Raw genomic sequence first — 19,990 nt, 5'->3', positions numbered from 1 at the left:
CTACATTTTAGTTGATATGCTAACGTATGCGATCGACAAGCCTGCACCAGCTACGCTGATTGTCATCTCTGGTGACCGCGATTTTGTGTATGCTGTCTCTGTCCTGCGATGGCGCAGATATCGCGTAGTCCTTGTCGCCCCGAACTCCGCGCATGCCAGTCTTCGGTCCCAAGCTTCCGCCATCCTAGATTGGGAAGCTGACGTCCTGGGGAAGAGGACTGTAAATGCGAGTGCTAACATGCATCGGCGCAGACAGTCATCCATTTCCACGCTCGTACCCACACCGACTGCACCGCCAACTACTCGAAGACTGTCCTTCCGTGGTACCCCATCAACGCCGAGCGTAGAGTTCTTCCGACCTTCGCCAGATGTCATTGATCCTCATCGCCTGCGCTCGCAATCAAATCCTTCCACAAATACGTCAGTCACTCTAGAGTACCTGGCTTCCAGTGGTAGTGACCCTCAATCTATTCTTGTCACCCCGGTCAGCAAGGATGATCCACTTCCTGCTGTGGACAATGCATGTCCATCGACCCTAACTCAGCGGACAGAAGTGGAGGCCATTGTGGATCTCAATGATACTTCGAAGAGTGCTGACGAGGAGCGTTCTCGCCCGAACAGCAGCTCCTCTTATGTGAGTCCCTCACCTTCCCGTATGACATGTCGAATTTGATATATCTCCGCAATCAGCACACTGCCGCATCTATTCCTTGTGATGATATCAAAGACGATGGGTCTTCAACCGTGCCTGCGCATGTGGTGTCCGGTGCCGCGACGGTGGGGACGTCATGTTTATACTCCTGCCCATTGTTTTGTTGATTAACATACTTAGATGCTCACCCCAGGTGATACGTCAGGGATCGAGACCAGCATTGATGCACATATCCCCATTCCGATACCATGCTCGGCGCCGCCTGCCCCTGTGCCACGTCCAATTCCACAGTCAACGATTCTGCTCGAAGCTGAGGATAGTCTTCCCGTAGCAACACCGCTTCATGGAGATCTCTTGGATACTACAATCCCGTCGGACGTTGCTCAACAGCCATTTGCTGAAGTCCGTCAAAGCACCACTTCCCAACCGGCGCAACTTTCCATCAATGACAGAGTGACAGTCGCTCGGAGTATACCTGAGCCATTGTTATTCCTACAGCCATCAACAATGGATGCAAATACGGCGACGCTAGCCTCGTCCTCATTGAAGGAGAGTCCGGCAACGCAAGACAGTGTATGCGACCATACTCAGACGGCACTGACATCCGTACCTGCTAAGCTATTGAGCTCTCCCATCTCTGTACCTACACCGGTTCAGCGGCAGGTCCCTGCTCGATTCATTCCTCTCCTTCGAGCCCTCGATAAATCTCGACTGCAGGGCTTTGATGCTCCATTGTACAACAGCATTGCCAATATCATGCTCAAGTCCTCCCCAGATGCTTACGAGACTGCTGGAGTCAACAGTTGGAAGGAATACGCGACCCTTGCGGAGAAGGAGGGCATCATCATTGTCGGAGGTCCGAAGTCGAGACCGACTATCTCTCTCGCTCCGGAGTGGCAAGACAACGTCACTGTTTCGTCTTCCTCGACGGTAGGAACATTGAGCTCGGCTGGACAGAGCACACTAAGTCCGCTAGTGACACAACTACCGCCCTCTGGGCCTTGCGGCAATGCCGGCTCTCCGTCCTCAATCACGGAACGGATCACAGCACCCAATATTACTCCAAGCCCCCCCACTTCTGTCCCCGTTTCGCCATCTCAGTCTTCCAGTCCACTGAAACTCGTGGCATCCACTTTCGATATCCCTCGTCGAGACACTCCAGCGCAGTTTGTTCCTCTAGTCCGGTCTCTTGAGCGAGCACTATCATGGGGCTATGATGCTCCAATGTACGACAGTGTTGCCTATCAGGTCGGGCATGATTACCCCGACGCATATGAGCTCGCAGGTGTCAAGCGCTGGACTGACTACGCTGCTCTGGCGGAGAAAGCAGGAATTGTGGTCTCTGAGGGGCCAGAAACGAAACGACGGATGTCCTTGGCTCCAGCATGGAGACCTCCTGTTGTAGCTGCTTCGGTGTCAACGTTGAAATCATCGAGCACCGGATGCAATTCCGGCTCCTCCACAACAAGCCACATATCTGTACTATCATCTACCGCGTCAGCCTTTGATGTGAATCCGTCTTGCTTGCTCTCTGACACCCAGTTGGCGGACCCCGTGGCTACATCCTCACCATCTAGCCAGTTTCTAATCAACGTACCGTTCTCGGCAGCAGCGAAAGGAATGTTATGTGTACACGCCGATAGCTCACTTGAAGTGACCACCACGGGCCATACACCCTCGCAGCGAGAGGCGCCGCCCAAACCGGACTACGCTGCTGCATTACGGTCCACACCACAATCTCAGCCGTTTGTATCGCCGAATTCGCAGCCGTCGTCAGGAAACCTCAAGAACCAAGTCGTGTCAAAGCGACCAAAGTCCCCTACTTCCAATACCTCACTGCCTCTCGTTCCCGCAAAGTACAAGGCCCTTGTCCAAATACTGGAAAAACACCGGTCGGCCGGAGAACACCAGCCGATGCGGTGTAGCATCGCTGATGCGCTGGTTGAACGAGATCGCAATGTGTATAAGCACGCAGGAGTGCAGCGTTGGCACGAGTATGCTGCTGCGGCCGTCAGGGACGGCATCATCAAGCTTGGTGGGCCAAGATCAGGGCCCTGGGTATCGCTTGAACCAGCTTGGTATGACCGTGCGCCTCAGTCTTCTTAGTACTCGGTTTCTCGCTGTACTACATTATCTTCAGTTGCTACAATTCCTCTCTTCGCCTTAGAAAATAGCGTCTGTTTGCATGCACCGTGACTAATGTTGTATCGCCGTAATAATCGCCATTGCTGCATTGTTCTCACTCACGGACCACTTGCTGCCCGGCGCTATCATGAAGTTATCTTCATTTGCAGGCACAAAATCCAGTTCATAGCTCAATGCCTGCCATTCGCAACATAGCTTAAGACCCTAGCAGCCATGACAAGACTTTGTAGTCAAGATATCTTGTGCTGGTCCCTCGTAGTATATCAATCCTTCTTTCAAATCGTTAGCGAACTGGTACCAGCATCTTAGTCTCGGTTGCGTTTGGGACGGTTCCTCCGGCTTCGTCAATTACTATGACCGTGCTCCCCCATGTAATTCTGACTGACAAATGTGACAGAGTTCATGAACGCGGCTGGGATGGTGCCGACCCCGCGGCGTTGTTGTTAACATTGCACAAGCGACCACACGTTGAATTGCGGTCGTCATGTACCCTAGGGACGTCAATGCGGGTTCCTCGCCTGTTCTTATATTATTTTTGAAGGTGTCTTAGCATTACATGTGCAGGCCAAACGTAGAATACTTCGCTCCCTCCTCTTGAATTTATAATTATGACCCACTAGAGTCGAACACTGCCATTTTCAAGGATAAAGGTGTGCCTTCTGCTCGGACTTTGAACACGTACTCTGACAGCTTGTTCTCTGTGACGGAGTTGGGACAAAGAAACAGTTTCAACCCCGCGATGCTGTAGTTCCCAGAATGGCAGGTCTATTGAGTTAGCGCGCGCCTGTCACTTCACGACTCCTGTGCGCAGCGAAAACGAGGATGCCTCACCATATTCCAGCGGTCCTTGTGCCGGAGCATCTCCCTCTATATGTATTAAGTAACGCAACACTGACAACCCCACTCGTTTTCCACTTTACTTCATGACAGATCACGATTCAGATGTCGCCATATTTTGGGATTACGGTGAGCCTTCTGCTGAGTTCAATTACGTAGTAGAAGAGGCTGATCGCATGGTTTACCCTTTTATTGGACCACGCCTATCTAGAGAACTGTACGCCTTCAAGTGCAGCTCCCGGCTACGATATCATCGAGAATATCCGTCAGATCGCGCACAAATACGGGAGCGTGAAACTGTTCAAAGCATACCTCGAGATATCCGAGCAGCCGTCGCCAAATTCAACTCGTCTACGCTCTGAGCTTCAATCATGCGGTGTATCACTGATAGACTGTCCTCACAATGGAAGGAAGGATGTCGCCGACAAGATGATGATAGGTGGGCTTTATCCAACTTCCTCATCGACTTAGCCCTCGTCAGACTGAAGCCTGAATTTCAGTTGATATGCTGACATATGCGATCGACACACCTGCCCCATCTACGCTGGTTGTCATTTCTGGCGACCGCGACTTTGTATATGCTATATCTGTCTTGCGATGGCGCAGGTATAGCGTAGTCCTTGTCGCCCCGAACTCCGCGCATGCCAGTCTTCGGTCCCAAGCTTCCGTGATCCTGGATTGGGAAGCGGATGTCCTGGGGAAGAGGGCTGGAAATGCGAACACCAACATGCATCGGCGCACGCAGTCATCCGGCTCCATGCTCGTGCCCTCACCGATTGCCCAACGAGGTGCTCGGAGATTGTCTTCCCGTGAAACTTCATCGACGCCGAACGTAGAGTTCTTGCAACCTTCACCCGATATCATTGATCCTCGGCACCGAGCCACGCGTTCCCAGTCAAATTCCTCTGCAAAGAAGCCGGTCATCCCCAGTCTCTCGTCTTCCAGCAGTAGTGTCCCTCAGTCCGCCTTCGTCACCCCAATCAGGCAGAATGATGCACTTCCCGTCGCCGACGACGCATGTTCGTCTACCCAGGGTCAGATATCAGAAACGGAGACCATTGTGGATCTCAATGATCATTTGCGAAGCCTTGATGAGGAGCGTTCCCGCACTGTTAGCACCTTTTCCTATGTAGGTCCCTCGTCTGCCTATGCGGCACGTCGAGTCTTATAGCTTCCTGGGCCCAGCACACTGCCGCCTCCACACCTTTTGATGATGTAGAAGACGAGGCAGCTTCGACAACCTATCCGCATACGGCGTTTGAGCCCGAGACTGTAGGAGTTCACGCGTTTCGCTTCTAATTCTTGTTTCATTGACGCCCCGATGTAGATTATTGAACCATCTATCAATTCGGGTTCAGAGACAAGGCTTGATATCCCCAGACCATGTTCGGCGCCTGCGTCCATGCCGCAGTCAGAGCCAACGATTCTGCTCGAAGCAGCGGATTATGAGGATAGACCTTCAGTTGCATTACCTCCCGTCAGCGACTGTCCGGATATTCCCATCCTATCAGATGTTGCTGAGCAGCTAGTCACAGAAATCCATCGAACTCCCACTCCCCAGATCGCGCACAACGACAGAGTAACAGTTGGTTCAATCGAGCTACCGGAGCCAGAGCCAGCATGCATACAATCATCAACCGCAGGTGTCAAAACGGCAACCCCAGCGTTATCGTCACCAGTGGAACAATCCAGGACGCGGGACAACACACTCAGCTATCCTCAAACATCATTCTCGAACGTACCTACTATCCCATTGAATCCCACTGTATCTGCATATATACCCGCTCAATGGCCGGTCCCCACACGATTCATTCCTCTCGTCCGAGCTCTCGAGCTCTCTCGGTCGCAGGGCCTTGAAGCTCCGCTGTACAACAGTTTTGCCTTTACCATGCTACAACACTACCCAGATGCCTACGAAGCCGCCGGTGTCAGTCGGTGGAAGGAATACGTGAGTCTTGCAGAGAAAGAAGGCATTATCACTGTTGGCGGTCCAGAGTCGAGGCCGACAATCTCCCTTGTTCTCGCGTGGCAAGGCAGTGCTACCACTGTGTCTCTCTCAACGGCAAAAGCTCCTACCTCGGCCGGATCGAATGCCCCAGGTGTTCCGGACACGCCAATCACATGCTCCAATAGTGCTGACCTTTCACCTTCGGTTGTATTACAACCCACATCTTCCGATAGTACCCAGATGCCCCTGATTCTTGCCAAGATTCCTCCTCCGCAGTCTGTCGGTTCACCCAAAACCTTGACATCCACTATCGAGGTACCTCGTCAGGATGTCCCAGCGCGGTTTGTCCCTCTAGTCCGGTATCTTGAGCGGGCGCTGTCTCTAGGGTATGATGCTCCAATGCATAGCAGTGTCGCACGTCAGGTTGTGCGTGACTACCCCGATGCGTATGAGCTCGCAGGTGTCAAGCGCTGGACCGACTATGCTGCTCTGGCAGAGAAAGCGGGTATCGTGGTCTCTGGGGGTCCAGAAACGAAACGATGGATGACCTTGTCCCCGGAATGGTGGCCCACCGTTGTGCTTGCTCCAGCATCATCGGCAGGATCACCAAGCACCGGAAACAACACTAATACCTCCACGACGGGCCAGATGTTTTCCCCTTCATCTACGACCTCGGTCCCTGGTGCGAGTGCTTCTGGATCTCTGTCTGCTGTCGAAGTGCCAGATACCGTGGCTGCTTCCGAACCACCTAGCCGGTCTTTGAACAATGTGCCATCCTCAGCAACAGCGAAAGAATCGTCATGTGTGCACGCCAGCACCTCACAAGAGGTGACCACCATGGGCCAAACTCCCTCTACCCCGCAGCAGGACGTGCCACTCGATTTCAATCACACAGCCGCCTTCTCTAATAAACCACAACCTCGACCGCCGGCATCCTCGACCTCGAGTTCGCAACCATCGCCAGGGGACCTCAAGAGTCAAGCAGCATCGACACAGCCGTCACCTGTGTCCGGTACTCCGCTACCTACAGTTCCTGCGAAGTACAAGACACTTATTCAATTGCTGGAGAAGCACCGCTCGGCCGGTGTTCTCCAACCAAGGCGCTCTATCATTGCAGTTGCGTTGGTCGAACGAGAACGCAGTGTGTACAAGCTAGCGGGTGCACAGCGGTGGCGTGACTACTCCGACATGGCTGTGGAGGACGGTATAATCAAACTGGGCGGTCTGCAGGCGGAAGCGTGGGTATCACTGGAGCCAGCGTGGTATGGCAGGGCGCCTACGCCTTCTTGGTAGTCAGTTTCCTCGCCGTGCTGAATTTCTTGCATTTTCATTGAATAATAGTCACTGTTTGCCTGTATCATTAGTGTTGTATCGTCATAGTAGTCACTAATACCACATATCTACATCCGTGAACTCATGATCAACTCGTACCAGCTTCCTAATCTATTTGTATTGCGCGTAGTACAGTTCTTTGATTTCCGCCAGTTGAATGACAAGCAGAGAAATTTTCATCACCGCGATTCGGATGGCAACCCCGCGGCGATGTTATGCAACTCAGGAGTTGAGGCCACACAAGCGCCCACATGTCAAATTACAGTCGCCGCGCCGATGCGGTTCCTACTAGCCTATGCTGTTCCCCCTACTATATAATCGCTGAAGAGGTCTCAGCATTCTATGTAGCACGAGCATACGTGCGCAGAATATTTCCCTGCCCCGCGATTGACTTTCATTATGACCGACCATGAACCGAACGTTGCCATTTTTTGGGATTACGGTGAGCCTCCTAGAGAAAGCTTCATAGTCCAGAGAAGCTTACACCTCGTGGTTCACTCTTTGCTTCACGCTTATACAGAGAACTGTACGCCTCCAAGCGCGTCTCCAGGCTATGACATCATCGATAATATCCGGCAGATCGCACATGAGTACGGCAGCGTAAAGCTCTTCAAGGCTTACCTCCAGATATCGGAGCAGTTGTCATCGAATTCCAATCGTCTGCGCTCCGAGCTTCAGTCCTGTGGCGTGTCACTGACAGACTGTCCGCATAATGGAAGGAAGGATGTTGCTGACAAGATGATGACTGGTGAGTAAATATGACTTTCGACTGACTCAGATAATAGGGATATCGCCAGTCTAACTCGCGAGCCAGTTGATATGCTGATGTATGCGATTGACACTCCCGCCCCAGCCACACTAATCGTGATCTCTGGAGATCGTGATTTTGTATATGCCGTCTCTATGTTGCGATGGCGCAAATATCGTGTCGTGGTCGTCGCGCCTAGCAATTCACACCTCAGTATGCGATCTCAAGCATCCACAGTCCTAGATTGGGAAGTGGATGTTTTGAAGAAGGCTCCAAAGAGTGCTCCTGGGAGATCCACTAATGTCAAAATACCTGACCCTGCAAGCGCCATCGCCAGCACGCACAAACGGGCACAGTCTGCAGCCCCGCTGATGACTGAGGTTGCTTTCCAGAAAGCATTAACGCGTGATGTTGTGTGGAACCCGAGCGGGGATTCTCAACAACCATCCTCAAACTTCAACGGTCAGCTCCATTATCCCGTTCCGAGTGTTTCTTCGACCTACACAGTGGATGTACCACACTCTTGGCCGCCGATAAGCAGTAACTTGCGGCTCGCAGAGCCCACGATAATTAGTAACAATGGCATGGGGCCGACCGTAGATCTCAACGTTTACTTACAGAAACTGGGAGGACGGCATCCTGATGTAAGTGACTCAAACCTCTGCGCGAATTTCTCAACACATACGCTGAGCTTCCTGGAATATCTCAGGATATTGTCTTGCCCTACCCTTCTAAAGAACAATGTTACAGTAGCTTGACATCGCCGCCGCGTCAGATAGCAGTTGCAGGTGAAATGGTGCGATATGCTTATTCTGCTGTTGAACTACATGTTGATATCATAGGATAGGTCGCTACAGTTGCCGTCGAATCACTCCAAACACAGACCAAACACAACCTCGAACACAATGCACCTGCTATATCGCTGTGTTCCAACGCCCTGGTTCGCCCAGATCCATGCGTACCAATGATACCGAGTCAAATGCTGGAACAAGAAGTGTTCGTGGTCAACCAAGCACAATCCTCGTTAACGCCTTACTGGAATGGGGAGCATTCCACAGACAGTGCGCAGGGTGATGGAATTCTGGACGGCGAAGAGATCGGCAAAGCCCACGAAAGCTTTTGTACAAGTGCTGACGATCAAGGTCCAATTAGCACCATTGTCCATTCTGTCGTCCAGGGGTCTCCGGCAGCTAGCATGGATGTGCCGACGCGAGACCCGAGTGTTCGACTTACCAATCGACCTAACTCGGTACCTGATACACCGTTCCAGCAGCCGTCAAATCTAGGCCCGTACGATGTGAAAAGATTGTTTCAGCAGCCCATGAAGTTCGGATCAATTGATGTGGAACATCTAGCTCATCAACCGGTCGTTCCTCAAGGAGGGTCATCCGAGCGCCCACGATTGATAGGAGTTGAAGCTTCAGGAGTGTTACCGTCATCCGCAGGGACGCAAAAATGCGAGGTACCTGCGACGGTGCACCCTTCTCATACCCCGAAGGCTGCGTATTCGCCTACCGATACCGAGGCGTCCGACGCAATGCTCGCGGAGACGTCACTCACATCTAGCGATGATTCAACTGGTTCGGATAGCGATGATTCTTTCCGGGGCGCATCACCATACCTTCCCCAAGCTCTGGGCAGCGAGAGTCCCGGTCGTGTTACCACTCCCTCATTGTCCCCTCCACATGACTTACCATCAGATGCGCGCACAGATGCCGCTGGTTCGACGCCCTCTGCTCGCAATGTGCCCCCAACCCACCCTCCGTCTCCATACACGTCATCCATGGCTTTACTGCCGTCTCGACCCACGTCATCCATGGCTTTTCTGCCGCCGGTGCCCGCAAAATACAAGTCGCTCATCCAGATCCTGCAAAAGCACCTTAGGGCTAATGTAAGCCTGCCAAAGCGCTCCCTCGTCTCCCTCGAGTTGGGACAGGTGGATCGCGATGCGTATGAGCTAGCGGGAGTGAGTGGCTGGCGTCAGTACGCCGACGCCGCTGAGCAGGACGGGATTGTAGGACTGGGGGGATGGGGCGGGTACGCCTGGATATCGCTGATGCCCGAGTGGCATGACCGGGCGGTGTAACCCTATTGATAGCTGGCATCATCTCGCTCAATTCACCTTGCATTAAACTTGCGTTCCCATTCAAGTTGCCTATCCGTATCTTCTGTTACAGACTGTCCGACATCAATGACGTTGCTATTCTGCATGTGATTGACCATTCCGTGGCCACTCTCATGCTGATCGTTACCTTCTAGTCTCGTCGGGCACCGTGATTACTTCTTGGTGAATCTTACAACTCAAATAATCCGACTTTCTAGCAGGCGTCTACATTATCCAGGTTGAGCGAGCGCTAATGTGGCTTCCCGGGGTTGCCGCGATCCTTTCAGAGGGATTTGTCACATGTCGTGAATAGTGCTGTCGCTCTCAGCACAGGGCGATTCCATAAGTTATCAATATTCGCCTTACAATATGGGCGACCAAGAATCAAATGTTGCCATCTTTTGGGATTATGGTGAGCTTTCTGACGGCTACTCTGTTGAGAAGCACCGCAGGTGATCGCGAACCATCAACTGACGTAGAGAACTGCGCGCCAACATCATCGTCTCCGGGGTATGGCGTCGTCGACAGCATCCTCCAGATCGCGCACAAGTACGGTAGCGTGAAGCAATTCAAGGCTTATCTTGAAATATCAGAACAGTCATCGCCGAATAGTTCTGGTCGGCTACGATCCGAGCTCCAGTCGTGCGGCGTATCGCTGACGGACTGTCCACACAATGGAAGGAAGGACGTTGCCGACAAGATGATGATGGGTGAGCCGATCAGAATTGTATCAGCCTCGACGGAACAAAGTTCCACCAAAATTAACTTCAACCACAGTTGATATGTTAACCTACGCGATCGATACCACCGCTCCGGCGACCCTGATCGTCATCTCTGGAGATCGGGATTTTGCATATGCCATCTCCGTCTTACGGTGCCGCAGATATCGCATCGTCCTCGTCACACCCAAGAGCGCGCATGTCAGCCTCAGATCTCGGGCCTCTATGGTCGTGGACTGGGACGCGGTGAAACGATCACGCAAAGAGAGCCCCACTCCTCCGATATCCCTCAGTACTGATGGAACTGCCATCGTCAACCCCCTTTCAAGAATGCCTACAGAATCTGCAGTACCCCCGGCGATAGCAAAAGATACAGTTCAGCCTCGCAGATCTCAGCGTATAGCTATGCGAGATACTGCACTGATGCACTGTGTTGACGTGCCAGGCTTAGCCGTGGAGATCACAAATCAGCAAGCTCAGACAGTGCAGGACAATGGAGATCTGACGGACCCTGGCGACATGCGAGGTGACCACGGGCAAGGCGTCAAGCAGTCTGGTAAGGCATGGCGCGGATTTGCTACGTTTGCCGACTCAGTTGACCCCACAGTCCAACAACCCGCAGAATCGTCGCTCCCACAGGAGTCTCTTACATCGAATACGAGCGCGGCACCTGAGACCGCGGATCAGCACGAACCAGTGGGCACGTCCGCATCCGATGTGGGTCCGTCGTTCCAGGGTTCCACCATGTCAATCACGACACCATCAGTCCCTAACGACCCCGTCCCAGTATCTCACACTGCACCCACACCGCCGAGTTTCATCCCCCTCATACGGACCCTGGAGCGGTTTCGCAAAGATGGCGTTGACTCTCCCTTATGTTGTCTCGTACCGTCTCTTATGGTCAGGAACTATCCGGGTGCATACGCGCTTGCTGGCGTCTCGAGCTGGACGCAATACGTGGGTTCGGCGGTAGCGGCCGGAATCATTACCATTGTGGGCAAGGTCACTAAAAAGAGATCTCGGATGTCGCTCAAGCCCTCGCTGGGAAAGACACCAGCCGTGCTCCTGTCGCCCACAGGGCCGATGGAATGCGAGGCAGTAGTTGTGGATTCGAATGCTGTGAATATAGCGCATCCTTACATCCATACCGAAGGTCTCAGCGCAGCGCTCACGGATACCTCGCCTTCGACCAGTAATGGCTCGGATGGCATGCATAATGATGATTGTCGCGTTCGCAGCGCGTCGCCCTGCAACATCCGCGCTGCTAACGGTGACGATTCGGGCCAAGCTGCCGTCTCTATGATGCTGTCGGAACCTCGACATGATCCTTTACCACAGGAGGGGAGAATGACGGACATGCTCCCAGCCAGAACCCTGCCCTTCGCGCAGGCTCAAGACTCGTCGCGCGATGTGTGCACCCTGGGAGCGTCGCCGCGCAAGCTCGCCATACCCGCCTACTATTGGTCGCTTATGCAGATCCTACAGAAACAGCTCCAGGCGGGCGTGTGCTGCCCTAAACGAGATATCGTCGCCCAGGAGCTGGAGCAGCGAGACTGCAACGTCTTCGCGCTAGCAGGAGTTACATGCTGGGAGGAATACGCCGCTGCAGCTGCGCAGGACCACGTTGTCCAGCTGGGCACATGGGATGGATACGCGTGGATCACGCTGGATCCTGCGTGGTACGGCCGTGTGCCCCGAGCTGCTCGGTAGGTCGGTGTGACCGCCGGAGAGTGCGCCGCTTGCTTCACGGTTACTGAAGTATGTGCATTGCTTTTTTTCTGTCTCGCGCACTGGCTCGCGACGTTGTCAACATTGCTAATGACAATTGCTGTCTGATCGATTCGAAGAACATGACTAGTTAGTCTGAATGTAATAAACCTATGGATGTCCTGTCATAGCTTTGCTTCTGTCGTCTCGGAACACGATTTATAAATTCGCTCCAGCTGGCGCTTTCTGCTTGTTGTATGCTGTATAAAGATGCTACGAACTTGAAGACGATAGCTAACCAGGGGGACCTTTTTATTTTATGGCACGCGTGCGAGCTAGGTCGAACGTCCCACATGTCCTCGGAGCTCGCACTTCTAAAGCCTACATGTTCCTTGCCGTAAATTTGCCCCAGGCCAGGCTCATCGAACTCTCGTTAAGTATATTGATCTGTATTTCCATGGAATGGGGCTGGATGCGTCTGGACCGTGGGCTAGAGGACGCGTGCACCGCTTCGCCTTGACGTAGATTATCGGGTGCGCCCCCAATGGTAAAGCAGAGTATCCTTCCCGGATACGCTGGATAGAGCACGTTGTGAGTAGGCGGTCATGGGGCGCGGATGAGGTGGATTGGGCGAAGAGATTACGAGGTGAAATTCTACGCAGCACAGCATCGTGATCGCCGTACGGAAGAGGGGTGCCTCCCCGGGAGCGGTGCGTGTTTACAACTGCACCCTAGGGGTGGAGACAAGCCATGAAAATGATGCAAGAAAGGGACACTGATGCTGATGACGACTTTCGGACAAAGTAGATTCGACTGCGGATTGGCAATTTCAATTTGGGACGCGTCGACGCGAGGCAGGCACCAAGACGAGACGCGTACACGTGATGCGTGACTGGACGCACCGATTCGTGAATGGCGGAGCGTCGCACGGGACAGTGCTTGCTCTCAGACACACAGGACCCGGTGCCGCTGTCTGGATATGTGTCCTTTCACACCGCAGCAGGAAACCCAACTGGAGCATGGGCGAAGTACGCGTCTCTGGAGAGAGAATGTGTGACGCGGAAGAGACAGTGGATGACATCATAGGTGTCTGCGGTCTCCAGCGCACGTTTGGCCAGATCCCTTCACCAGAGTCGTCCCTCGGCAGTATATAATGACCAGTAAGATGCCCCGTCCCATACAGCGTTTACTCCCTTCGCTTTCTCCTATCCACCATGGTCCTCTCGAAAGTTCGTCCCCTCATCGCTCGTTCCCGACTGCGTTGTACTTACAGCACTATCGCACAGCACCTCAATGCAAGCAACCTCGTCAAACAGGCGCAGGTATGTTCTACACTTGCTAGCACATTAGGTGCATGCCTCAGCCATCTTCTGTAGGACCATCCCAGCCACAAAATCGTGCACAGCTCGACGGGACATGAAGCCACTTACCCATACGGCGCTCGCTATGGTGTGCAGCCCATCCCGAAGTACAAGTTACCCTCTAAGGTATGTAGTGCTTCTCCTTCGACCCGATGGATCATTAATCACACACGTGTGTAGGGCACCGACGCAGAGTCCGCGTACCAGCTCATTCACGATGAGCTCGCGCTCGACGGAAACCCCGGTCTAAATCTTGCATCTTTCGTGCACACTTGGATGCCCCCCCAGGCTGACAAGCTTATGATGGAGAATATCTCCAAGAACCTCATTGACCAAGACGAGTATCCTATGACTCGTATGTTCCCTTCCTCGTTTGTCCAGACACATGCCTTCAATGTCTTCTGCAGAGGTTTTGCACACCCGCTGCGTCTCAACTCTCGCCGATCTGTGGCACGCCCCCCACGCCCAGCAGGCCATCGGCACCGCCACTACTGGCTCCTCAGAGGCCATCCAGCTCGGTGGTCTTGCCATGAAACGCCGCTGGCAGGAGAAGCGCAAGGCCGCTGGCAAATCCATTCACGAGCCCGGCCCCAACATCGTCATGGGTGCCAATGCTCAGGTCGCCCTTGAAAAGTTCGCTCGTTACTTCGACGTCGAGACCCGTCTCGTCCCCATCTCGGAGGAGCGTAAGTACTGCCTGGACCCCAAGAAGGCCATGGAGTATGTTGATGAGAACACTATCGGCGTGTATGTGATCCTCGGCAGTGAGTGGAAAATCTTGCGTCGATATATGCGTACGTACTGAAATCTTTGGTAGGCACCTACACTGGCCATTATGAGCCTGTCAAAGAAATGGCAGCTCATCTTGACGAGTACGAGGCTCGGACGGGCCACTCGGTCCCCATCCATGTTGATGGCGCGTCCGGTGGCTTCGTTGCGCCGTTCGCGACGCCCAAGCTCGAGTGGGATTTCCGCATTCCACGTGTCGTCTCGATAAACACGTCGGGGCACAAGTTCGGTCTATCGTACGTTGGCGTCGGCTGGGTCGTCTGGCGCTCGAAGGAATTCCTGCCTAAGGGCCTGATTTTCGAGCTGCACTACCTTGGTTCTGTCGAGTATTCGTTCTCGCTCAACTTCTCGCGGCCCGCGCACCCTATCATCGCGCAATACTTCAACTTTATACACCTCGGATTTGAGGGTTACCGCCAGGTCGCCCTCGCGGACCTCAAGAATGCACGCCTACTGAGCCGCGCGCTCGAGAACAGTGGCTTGTTCACTGTACTGAGCGACATCCATCGGCCTGCCAAGGGACTGCTGAGTAGTGCAAAGCAGACCGTCGCGTTCGACGAGGAAAATGTTGAGGTGAAGCTGCCCTAATGTCTCAAAATTCTCAGAGGCTGACCGCGTGTGATTTTGTGCAGAACTATGTACCCGGCCTGCCTGTCGTCTCCTTCCGCTTCTCGGACGAGTTCCGGCAGAAGAACCCGGACGTTGAACAGCGCTGGGTGCAAACGCTGTTGCGCGCGAAGGGATGGATTGTGCCCAACTACGAGCTCGCGCCGGACATGCAGGACGTGCAGATCCTGCGTGTTGTCGTACGCGAGAGCACAAGCGCCGTCATGATTGATCGTCTCGTATCGGATATCGTGAGTTTTCAGCTGCTTTCTGAAGGATGAAGTCCTAATGTGAATGTTTGACTAGCTCGAGGTTACAGAGGGCCTTGCGAAGGCGGACTCGCCGATGCAAGCGCTGAACAACCTTCAGTCGCGCAACACCGTCGAGGGGCACCATGGGAAGCTCGATGAGGGCTCGGGTAGCAAGTCTAGCGGCACATACGCGAAGCAGTGCTAAGTCCATAGCACAGTCACAGGGTTCATCGTGTAATCAACAAAAGACTGACGGACGGTTATGCCGTGTAAAACAAAAATGTAAGATAACGGGGCCTCGCGATGTTGTATGACTATTGTAGCTGTTGTGATCATCCAGCCAGTGAGATACAATGACATCCATGTGAACTTCAAGATGTACAAGAATGGGCTGCAACCCAAGAAAACAGACCAATATTGAGGCGTCCAAGCTGAAGTGGCTGCTGCGAACAACACCTAGGTCTAGTCTTTGAGGGATGAGGGCAGGTCACCCCTCGGAGGTATCGAGCGCCACTATGCTCCATCTGTAACTTTTGCGAGGGAGGTCGATCGTAATATTGGAGAACAACAAAGAAAACAATGCAAAATACATGCACACCGAGGCACTTATCCACAGGTACAGTCGCAGCAGCAACAACCGCAGTAGCAATACTGTCCGCACCACAGTCCACATGCCCAGTGGAAGGCCCCACACCGTCATCTAGGCAACGGTAGCATCCGACATAAGAGAGGATGTCGAGCGAAACAAATCGCTCTCCTCGAGGACCTCCGTCTTCGTGTACTCTGTCTCGATCATAGACTGCGTGCTGTACGTGCCGCCGTTGAGCGCATGCACGCCGTTCCCGTTCCCGTTCCCGTTCCCGTTCCCGTTCCTGTTCCCGTTCCGCGCCGAGAGGACGCCATTCGCGACGGACGTCTCGGCGAAGCCGATTGCTGACTTGACGATGCCCATGACTGGCACATGGTTGTCAGCGGACGCTACACGCTGCGCTTATAACGAGGAGGGTACTCACTGGAGCTCGAGCGGCTGATGCTGCCAGGCCGCATAGGGCTCGCCCCGACGCCCAGGCGGAAGCCAGGCGCCGTGCGGCTGGGGCTCTGCGGCCCGTTTCCGTGCAGGCGCAGCTCGAAGAGGATGTCGCCCGCGCGGGTGAACACGGGGTTCGCGAGCGCGTACGCGTGCGTGCCGGGGAAGCCGTAGTGCCAGACGCCCTCGAACACGCGGAGCTCGCGCAGCACGTCCGCGAGGTCGATGGTGGGCGGGAGGTGCGCCTGGAGATTCGTGTGGAGGTCTGTGAAGCGCGCGGCGATGGTGTCGCCCTCGAACTTGGTCTTCTCGAACTTGACGGCGGGACTGCCGACGACGGCTACCTTGAGCCCGTCTAGGTCGGACTGCAGGACGATGTAGGCCTCCCAGCGGGCCGCAGATTTTGCACTATGATGGATAGAAGTTGAATACGGGGAGGCGTCAGTGGGAAAGGAGAGACACACCTGCCATTCTGATGCCCGTTCCTATACGTCATCTCGAGATCGACTTCACCCCATATCTTGATGTCAAGAGCCTTGTGCCTTGCAGCGACAGGGAACTGGACGTAGTTGCGTGTGACGCCTGAAGGGAAAACTTAATATGATAGGGAAGTATGAAGGGATGCACTTACACGACACGGAGTACGAGCCGTTTGCCACCTCGCCGCTTCCCTCGTGCTCGTACGTCCAGTAATCACGGTGCTGCCATTTGTACTTCAAGTGACCCTCCTCGTCAGTCACTGCAGTCCAATCACACGCCTGGTCCTTCCGCCATTCGTGTTGTGCCCATGTGGTCAGTTCCAGCTTCCAGGCGCCATTGTGCACCCCGTAGAACTTGGGCACCACTGTGGTGAGCGCGTTGATACGAGTAAGGAGCTGAAGAAGGCGCTGGTCGAGGAAGACTGAACGCGAGACACTGACGGTGCCGTAGGAGATGCCCCTCGAGGCGGTGATGACCAAGTCGGCGGTATACTCAAGGTATGTGCTTGGCAGCGAGCGGAAGCCGATCATGCCAAGAATGACGATAGCTGGTTCCGCAGCGACATGCGCCCAAGTATGGCGGGTGATCTGGGTCTTGGAGTATATATGGTAGGCGATGCTCGTCAGTGAGCAGGAAGGGAGCGTCTCCAGAGTGCCAGAGTGCCAGATGGGAACGGTGTACAGGATGTGCAGGCCCCAGTGGGCCAGGTGCGGTAGATAGTGGCTTTTGATGTAGTGTACCGCGGCTTGCACCTTGTCGATGGGACGGTGATCCCGCTTCTGGAACAGACCCTCAAAGCTCGAGAACTCGTGCAAGAATTCGGCGGCTGGTGAGAAGAACATTAAGCTTGGTCTTGTGAAGCAGAGACTGAGAAGTAGTATGCGTACTCTCAAGGTCGAGATAAATGTGCTCGAGGAGGCGAGTGCTGTGGTGTTGCCCGTGCTGCTTGAAAACAGCGCTTTCTTTATATTTGTGCCTGAATTCGTCGGAGACACTGATATCATGGTGGAACTGCTTCTTAATATCGACCTCGAAGGCGAGATGCCAGCCGTCGAAGTCATACTTCTCGTTTCTACCATCATATAAGTGACAGGCGAAGGAGATATGGAAAGTATGCGCTTACTCATGCCACAGTTGCCAGTTCCGTAGGGTCTTCAAATGGCCCTTCTCGAGATGGATCCAGACAATAGCACGGCCGTTGCTGAGGAGCCGCACCGTGATAGGCTTGAATGAAGCCGAGAAGTATTCTTCGTGGGCCCATTGCGACAGCACCGCAGCGTACTCTCCGGCCTTTGTTGTAAGCCCTTGCTCGTGGAGGGAGGCAAAAAGAGCATTGATCGAGGACTGTGAGATCGCAGTGATCTGGTCGAAGCCGTGCATGCTGTATGTCGTAACGGTCTCGGTCCACCTCACAAATGCACTACCTCCAGCGCTGACCGTCCCTGCACCCGTTGTCTCGTGATCCGCCGTCCAAGACGGCAGGAATTCTGTATCGTCCTTGACTGTGACCCAGCGGGTGTCGTTGTGATAGATCACGTGGAAATCGACGCTCTCCATGATGTCAAGGTACCCGGAGGTGAAGAACTCGAGCAGGGTCGTGCAGTACGAGAGCGCGATCTCGTCGTGCTCCTCCAGTCCGGCAAATTTGCAGAAGCTGTTGTACGGGCGAGCAGCTGTTCCAAGACCATAATGAATGCGTAATCTCATTGAGAGCTGTTTCGATACTCACTTGACAAGTCGAGAATGCAACGAGTAGCATGGCCGGAAGAGTCCACTTCGTAGATAACATCAACTAGAATGGCGATTTCCCAGCCAGAATACCTACGAACTGGCTCGCTAGAGGACCACGTCAATTGTACGCAAGATACCAATCACAATAGCCAGTACTCACACTTCGAAGTCAGTGCTTGTATAAAATGAAACTTCGTCGACGGCGAAGTACAGGACGACCTCGCGCGAGCAAATAGGCTTGATGCGCGGGGCACCGAGGCGAACGGCATAGTGCACTTCCAAGTCGACGTGCTGCGACCATGTGCTACGGTACTCGGCGAAGACCGTCTGCTTCCAATCCGCTGTGATGCCGTCGGGTCCGCCGAGTAACATCGCGGCCTTTAGCCACACGGACGAGAGGTACGTATTTATCTTCTCGACGCTGATACCGTGCACCTCCGCAACTTCGGGCACGGCCCCGCCCATGAGCGAGTAGTCGATCGTCAGGCGGTAGCGGTCGTCGTCGAAGTCGGGTAGCGAGAAGAGGACGTGATTGCCAGCATGATGGAGGAAGCTGAGGTAGTGTTCCAAGTAGTGGACGAAGGCGTCCCGGCCAATGATAACAGCGGGCTTGACGGAGACCAACTCCGCCTCTGTGGGGAGACAAAAATCATTACTGCGCATGGCCATGATGGCATGTAGACCACATACTCAGCAGATCAAGGATGACCATTTTGATGACGTTCTGGCCGTTTCCAATCTTATGGTCCTTGCCGCGCAGGCCGTGAATGTCATATGGGACACGGAATGCGAGATCCACCTCGTGAAGCGACTGTATGCGATCCCTATAACACGCGAAATAAGTGCACATTCCGGAGAACCATACTGAACTCACTTCTCCGCATATGTCATGTTGGATGCCTTGGTGTAGTCCAAACGATAGAAGCCCTTGTGAATCTTCAGACGCAAGACGGCGTCATGGTTGCAGATAAACTCCACAGAGGGTTTGTCAAAGGTTGCCTTGAACATCGTGTGTAGTCCCCTGCTATCCGGGTCGATGTAGGAGTACTCGGCCAGAGCATGAGAGTATTCTACACGGCAGGATCAAAGACTGCCAAGATAAATTCAGGAGAGAATGCGTACTGGTCTGTTCCGGGTGCTTGTGTGCGACGTCATGCTCCTTGACGCACGAGAGGGCATTCTCGTAAAGAGCAGTCAGTTGCGCGTTCATGTAATGAACGGCTTGAGGAGCGCAATTCTCGCCTACACACATCTTGGGCGATGGTGCTAAGTAAATGATGTAGTGAAGAAGAGGGGCCTAGTTGTTGGTGGACCTGGATTGTCTCACCAGATCTCGATGAGGACGCCGCACAGAGCACCTACACATCTTATATATGTGCAGCGGTCCCTGCACGGATGTTCGTCACTGCGACGCATCCGGGTTAGCATCAGGGTCCATTGCAAAGAATCGGATGGTAACATTCGCCGCGTTTATTCGCTTGCACGAATTGCACCCGCAGTGTCAGGATGTGGGAGCGTTGCATTTAAGTTCCATCTATAATAATGCAATTGTC

The 19,990-nt window shown here is 53.8% G+C and overlaps 8 protein-coding genes across 8 annotated transcripts; 7 read left to right on the top strand and 1 right to left on the bottom strand.

Moving 5' to 3' along the window:
• Positions 1-13: 13 nt before the first annotated feature.
• On the top strand, positions 14-208 carry POSPLADRAFT_1123146 (hypothetical protein; the record flags this gene model as incomplete). The annotated part of the gene is made up of 1 exon (XM_024483532.1): positions 14-208. A coding segment is annotated over one exon (195 nt), but the record flags the coding sequence as incomplete, so codon positions are not given.
• A 3,512-nt stretch (positions 209-3,720) lies between these two features.
• Positions 3,721-6,875, top strand: POSPLADRAFT_1135818 (hypothetical protein; the record flags this gene model as incomplete). Its single annotated transcript, XM_024484615.1, has 4 exons — positions 3,721-3,763; positions 3,870-4,073; positions 4,252-4,745; positions 4,962-6,875. The coding sequence occupies 4 exons, from the start codon at positions 3,721-3,723 to the stop codon at positions 6,873-6,875; spliced, it is 2,655 nt and encodes an 884-aa protein (XP_024341759.1).
• Positions 6,876-7,313: 438 nt separating this feature from the next.
• Positions 7,314-7,670, top strand: POSPLADRAFT_1136398 (hypothetical protein; the record flags this gene model as incomplete). Its single annotated transcript, XM_024484678.1, has 2 exons — positions 7,314-7,356; positions 7,435-7,670. 2 exons carry the CDS (start codon positions 7,314-7,316, stop codon positions 7,668-7,670), a joined length of 279 nt encoding a protein of 92 aa, XP_024341758.1.
• Positions 7,318-7,935, top strand: POSPLADRAFT_1167107 (hypothetical protein; the record flags this gene model as incomplete). Its single annotated transcript, XM_024487951.1, has 2 exons — positions 7,318-7,356; positions 7,435-7,935. A coding segment is annotated over exon 2 (201 nt), but the record flags the coding sequence as incomplete, so codon positions are not given.
• A 2,240-nt stretch (positions 7,936-10,175) lies between these two features.
• POSPLADRAFT_1133951 (hypothetical protein) lies at positions 10,176-10,701 on the top strand (the record flags this gene model as incomplete). Its single annotated transcript, XM_024484416.1, has 2 exons — positions 10,176-10,476; positions 10,544-10,701. Coding segments are annotated over 2 exons (459 nt in total), but the record flags the coding sequence as incomplete, so codon positions are not given.
• Positions 10,702-11,561: 860 nt separating this feature from the next.
• Positions 11,562-12,426, top strand: POSPLADRAFT_1038881 (hypothetical protein). Its single transcript, XM_024477458.1, has one exon. The coding sequence runs from the start codon at positions 11,569-11,571 to the stop codon at positions 12,193-12,195; it is 627 nt and encodes a 208-aa protein (XP_024341755.1). The 5' UTR covers positions 11,562-11,568; the 3' UTR covers positions 12,196-12,426.
• Positions 12,427-13,381: 955 nt separating this feature from the next.
• On the top strand, positions 13,382-15,533 carry POSPLADRAFT_1167103 (hypothetical protein). Its single transcript, XM_024487950.1, has 8 exons — positions 13,382-13,421; positions 13,479-13,514; positions 13,569-13,679; positions 13,734-13,908; positions 13,961-14,317; positions 14,371-14,915; positions 14,975-15,199; positions 15,255-15,533. Exons 1-8 carry the CDS (start codon positions 13,407-13,409, stop codon positions 15,402-15,404), a joined length of 1,614 nt encoding a protein of 537 aa, XP_024341754.1. The 5' UTR covers positions 13,382-13,406; the 3' UTR covers positions 15,405-15,533.
• Positions 15,534-16,177: 644 nt separating this feature from the next.
• Positions 16,178-19,689, bottom strand: POSPLADRAFT_1044390 (hypothetical protein; the record flags this gene model as incomplete). The annotated part of the gene is made up of 9 exons (XM_024478526.1): positions 16,178-16,634; positions 17,199-17,532; positions 17,594-17,778; positions 17,830-18,379; positions 18,436-18,527; positions 18,598-19,069; positions 19,128-19,261; positions 19,312-19,507; positions 19,560-19,689. 9 exons carry the CDS (start codon positions 19,687-19,689, stop codon positions 16,178-16,180), a joined length of 2,550 nt encoding a protein of 849 aa, XP_024341753.1.
• Positions 19,690-19,990: the final 301 nt, after the last annotated feature.

The sequence above is a fragment of the Postia placenta genome, assembly GCF_002117355.1.
Source record: "Postia placenta MAD-698-R-SB12 unplaced genomic scaffold POSPLAscaffold_3, whole genome shotgun sequence".
In the NCBI taxonomy this organism is placed as follows: Eukaryota; Fungi; Basidiomycota; class Agaricomycetes; order Polyporales; family Adustoporiaceae; genus Rhodonia; species Rhodonia placenta.
Note: the sequence above shows the minus strand (reverse complement) of the source record. Positions and strands in the feature narration are given on the sequence as shown.

Excerpts from the sequence above, each read along its gene's own strand:
- POSPLADRAFT_1038881 (XM_024477458.1), top strand. The coding sequence starts at position 11,569 with ATGGAATGCGAGGCAGTAGTTGTGGATTCGAATGCTGTGAATATAGCG.
- POSPLADRAFT_1167103 (XM_024487950.1), top strand. Across the intron at positions 13,680-13,733 it reads AGTACAAGTTACCCTCTAAG|GGCACCGACGCAGAGTCCGC; the intron begins GTATGTAGTGCT and ends ACACGTGTGTAG. Across the intron at positions 15,200-15,254 it reads ATCGTCTCGTATCGGATATC|CTCGAGGTTACAGAGGGCCT; the intron begins GTGAGTTTTCAG and ends ATGTTTGACTAG.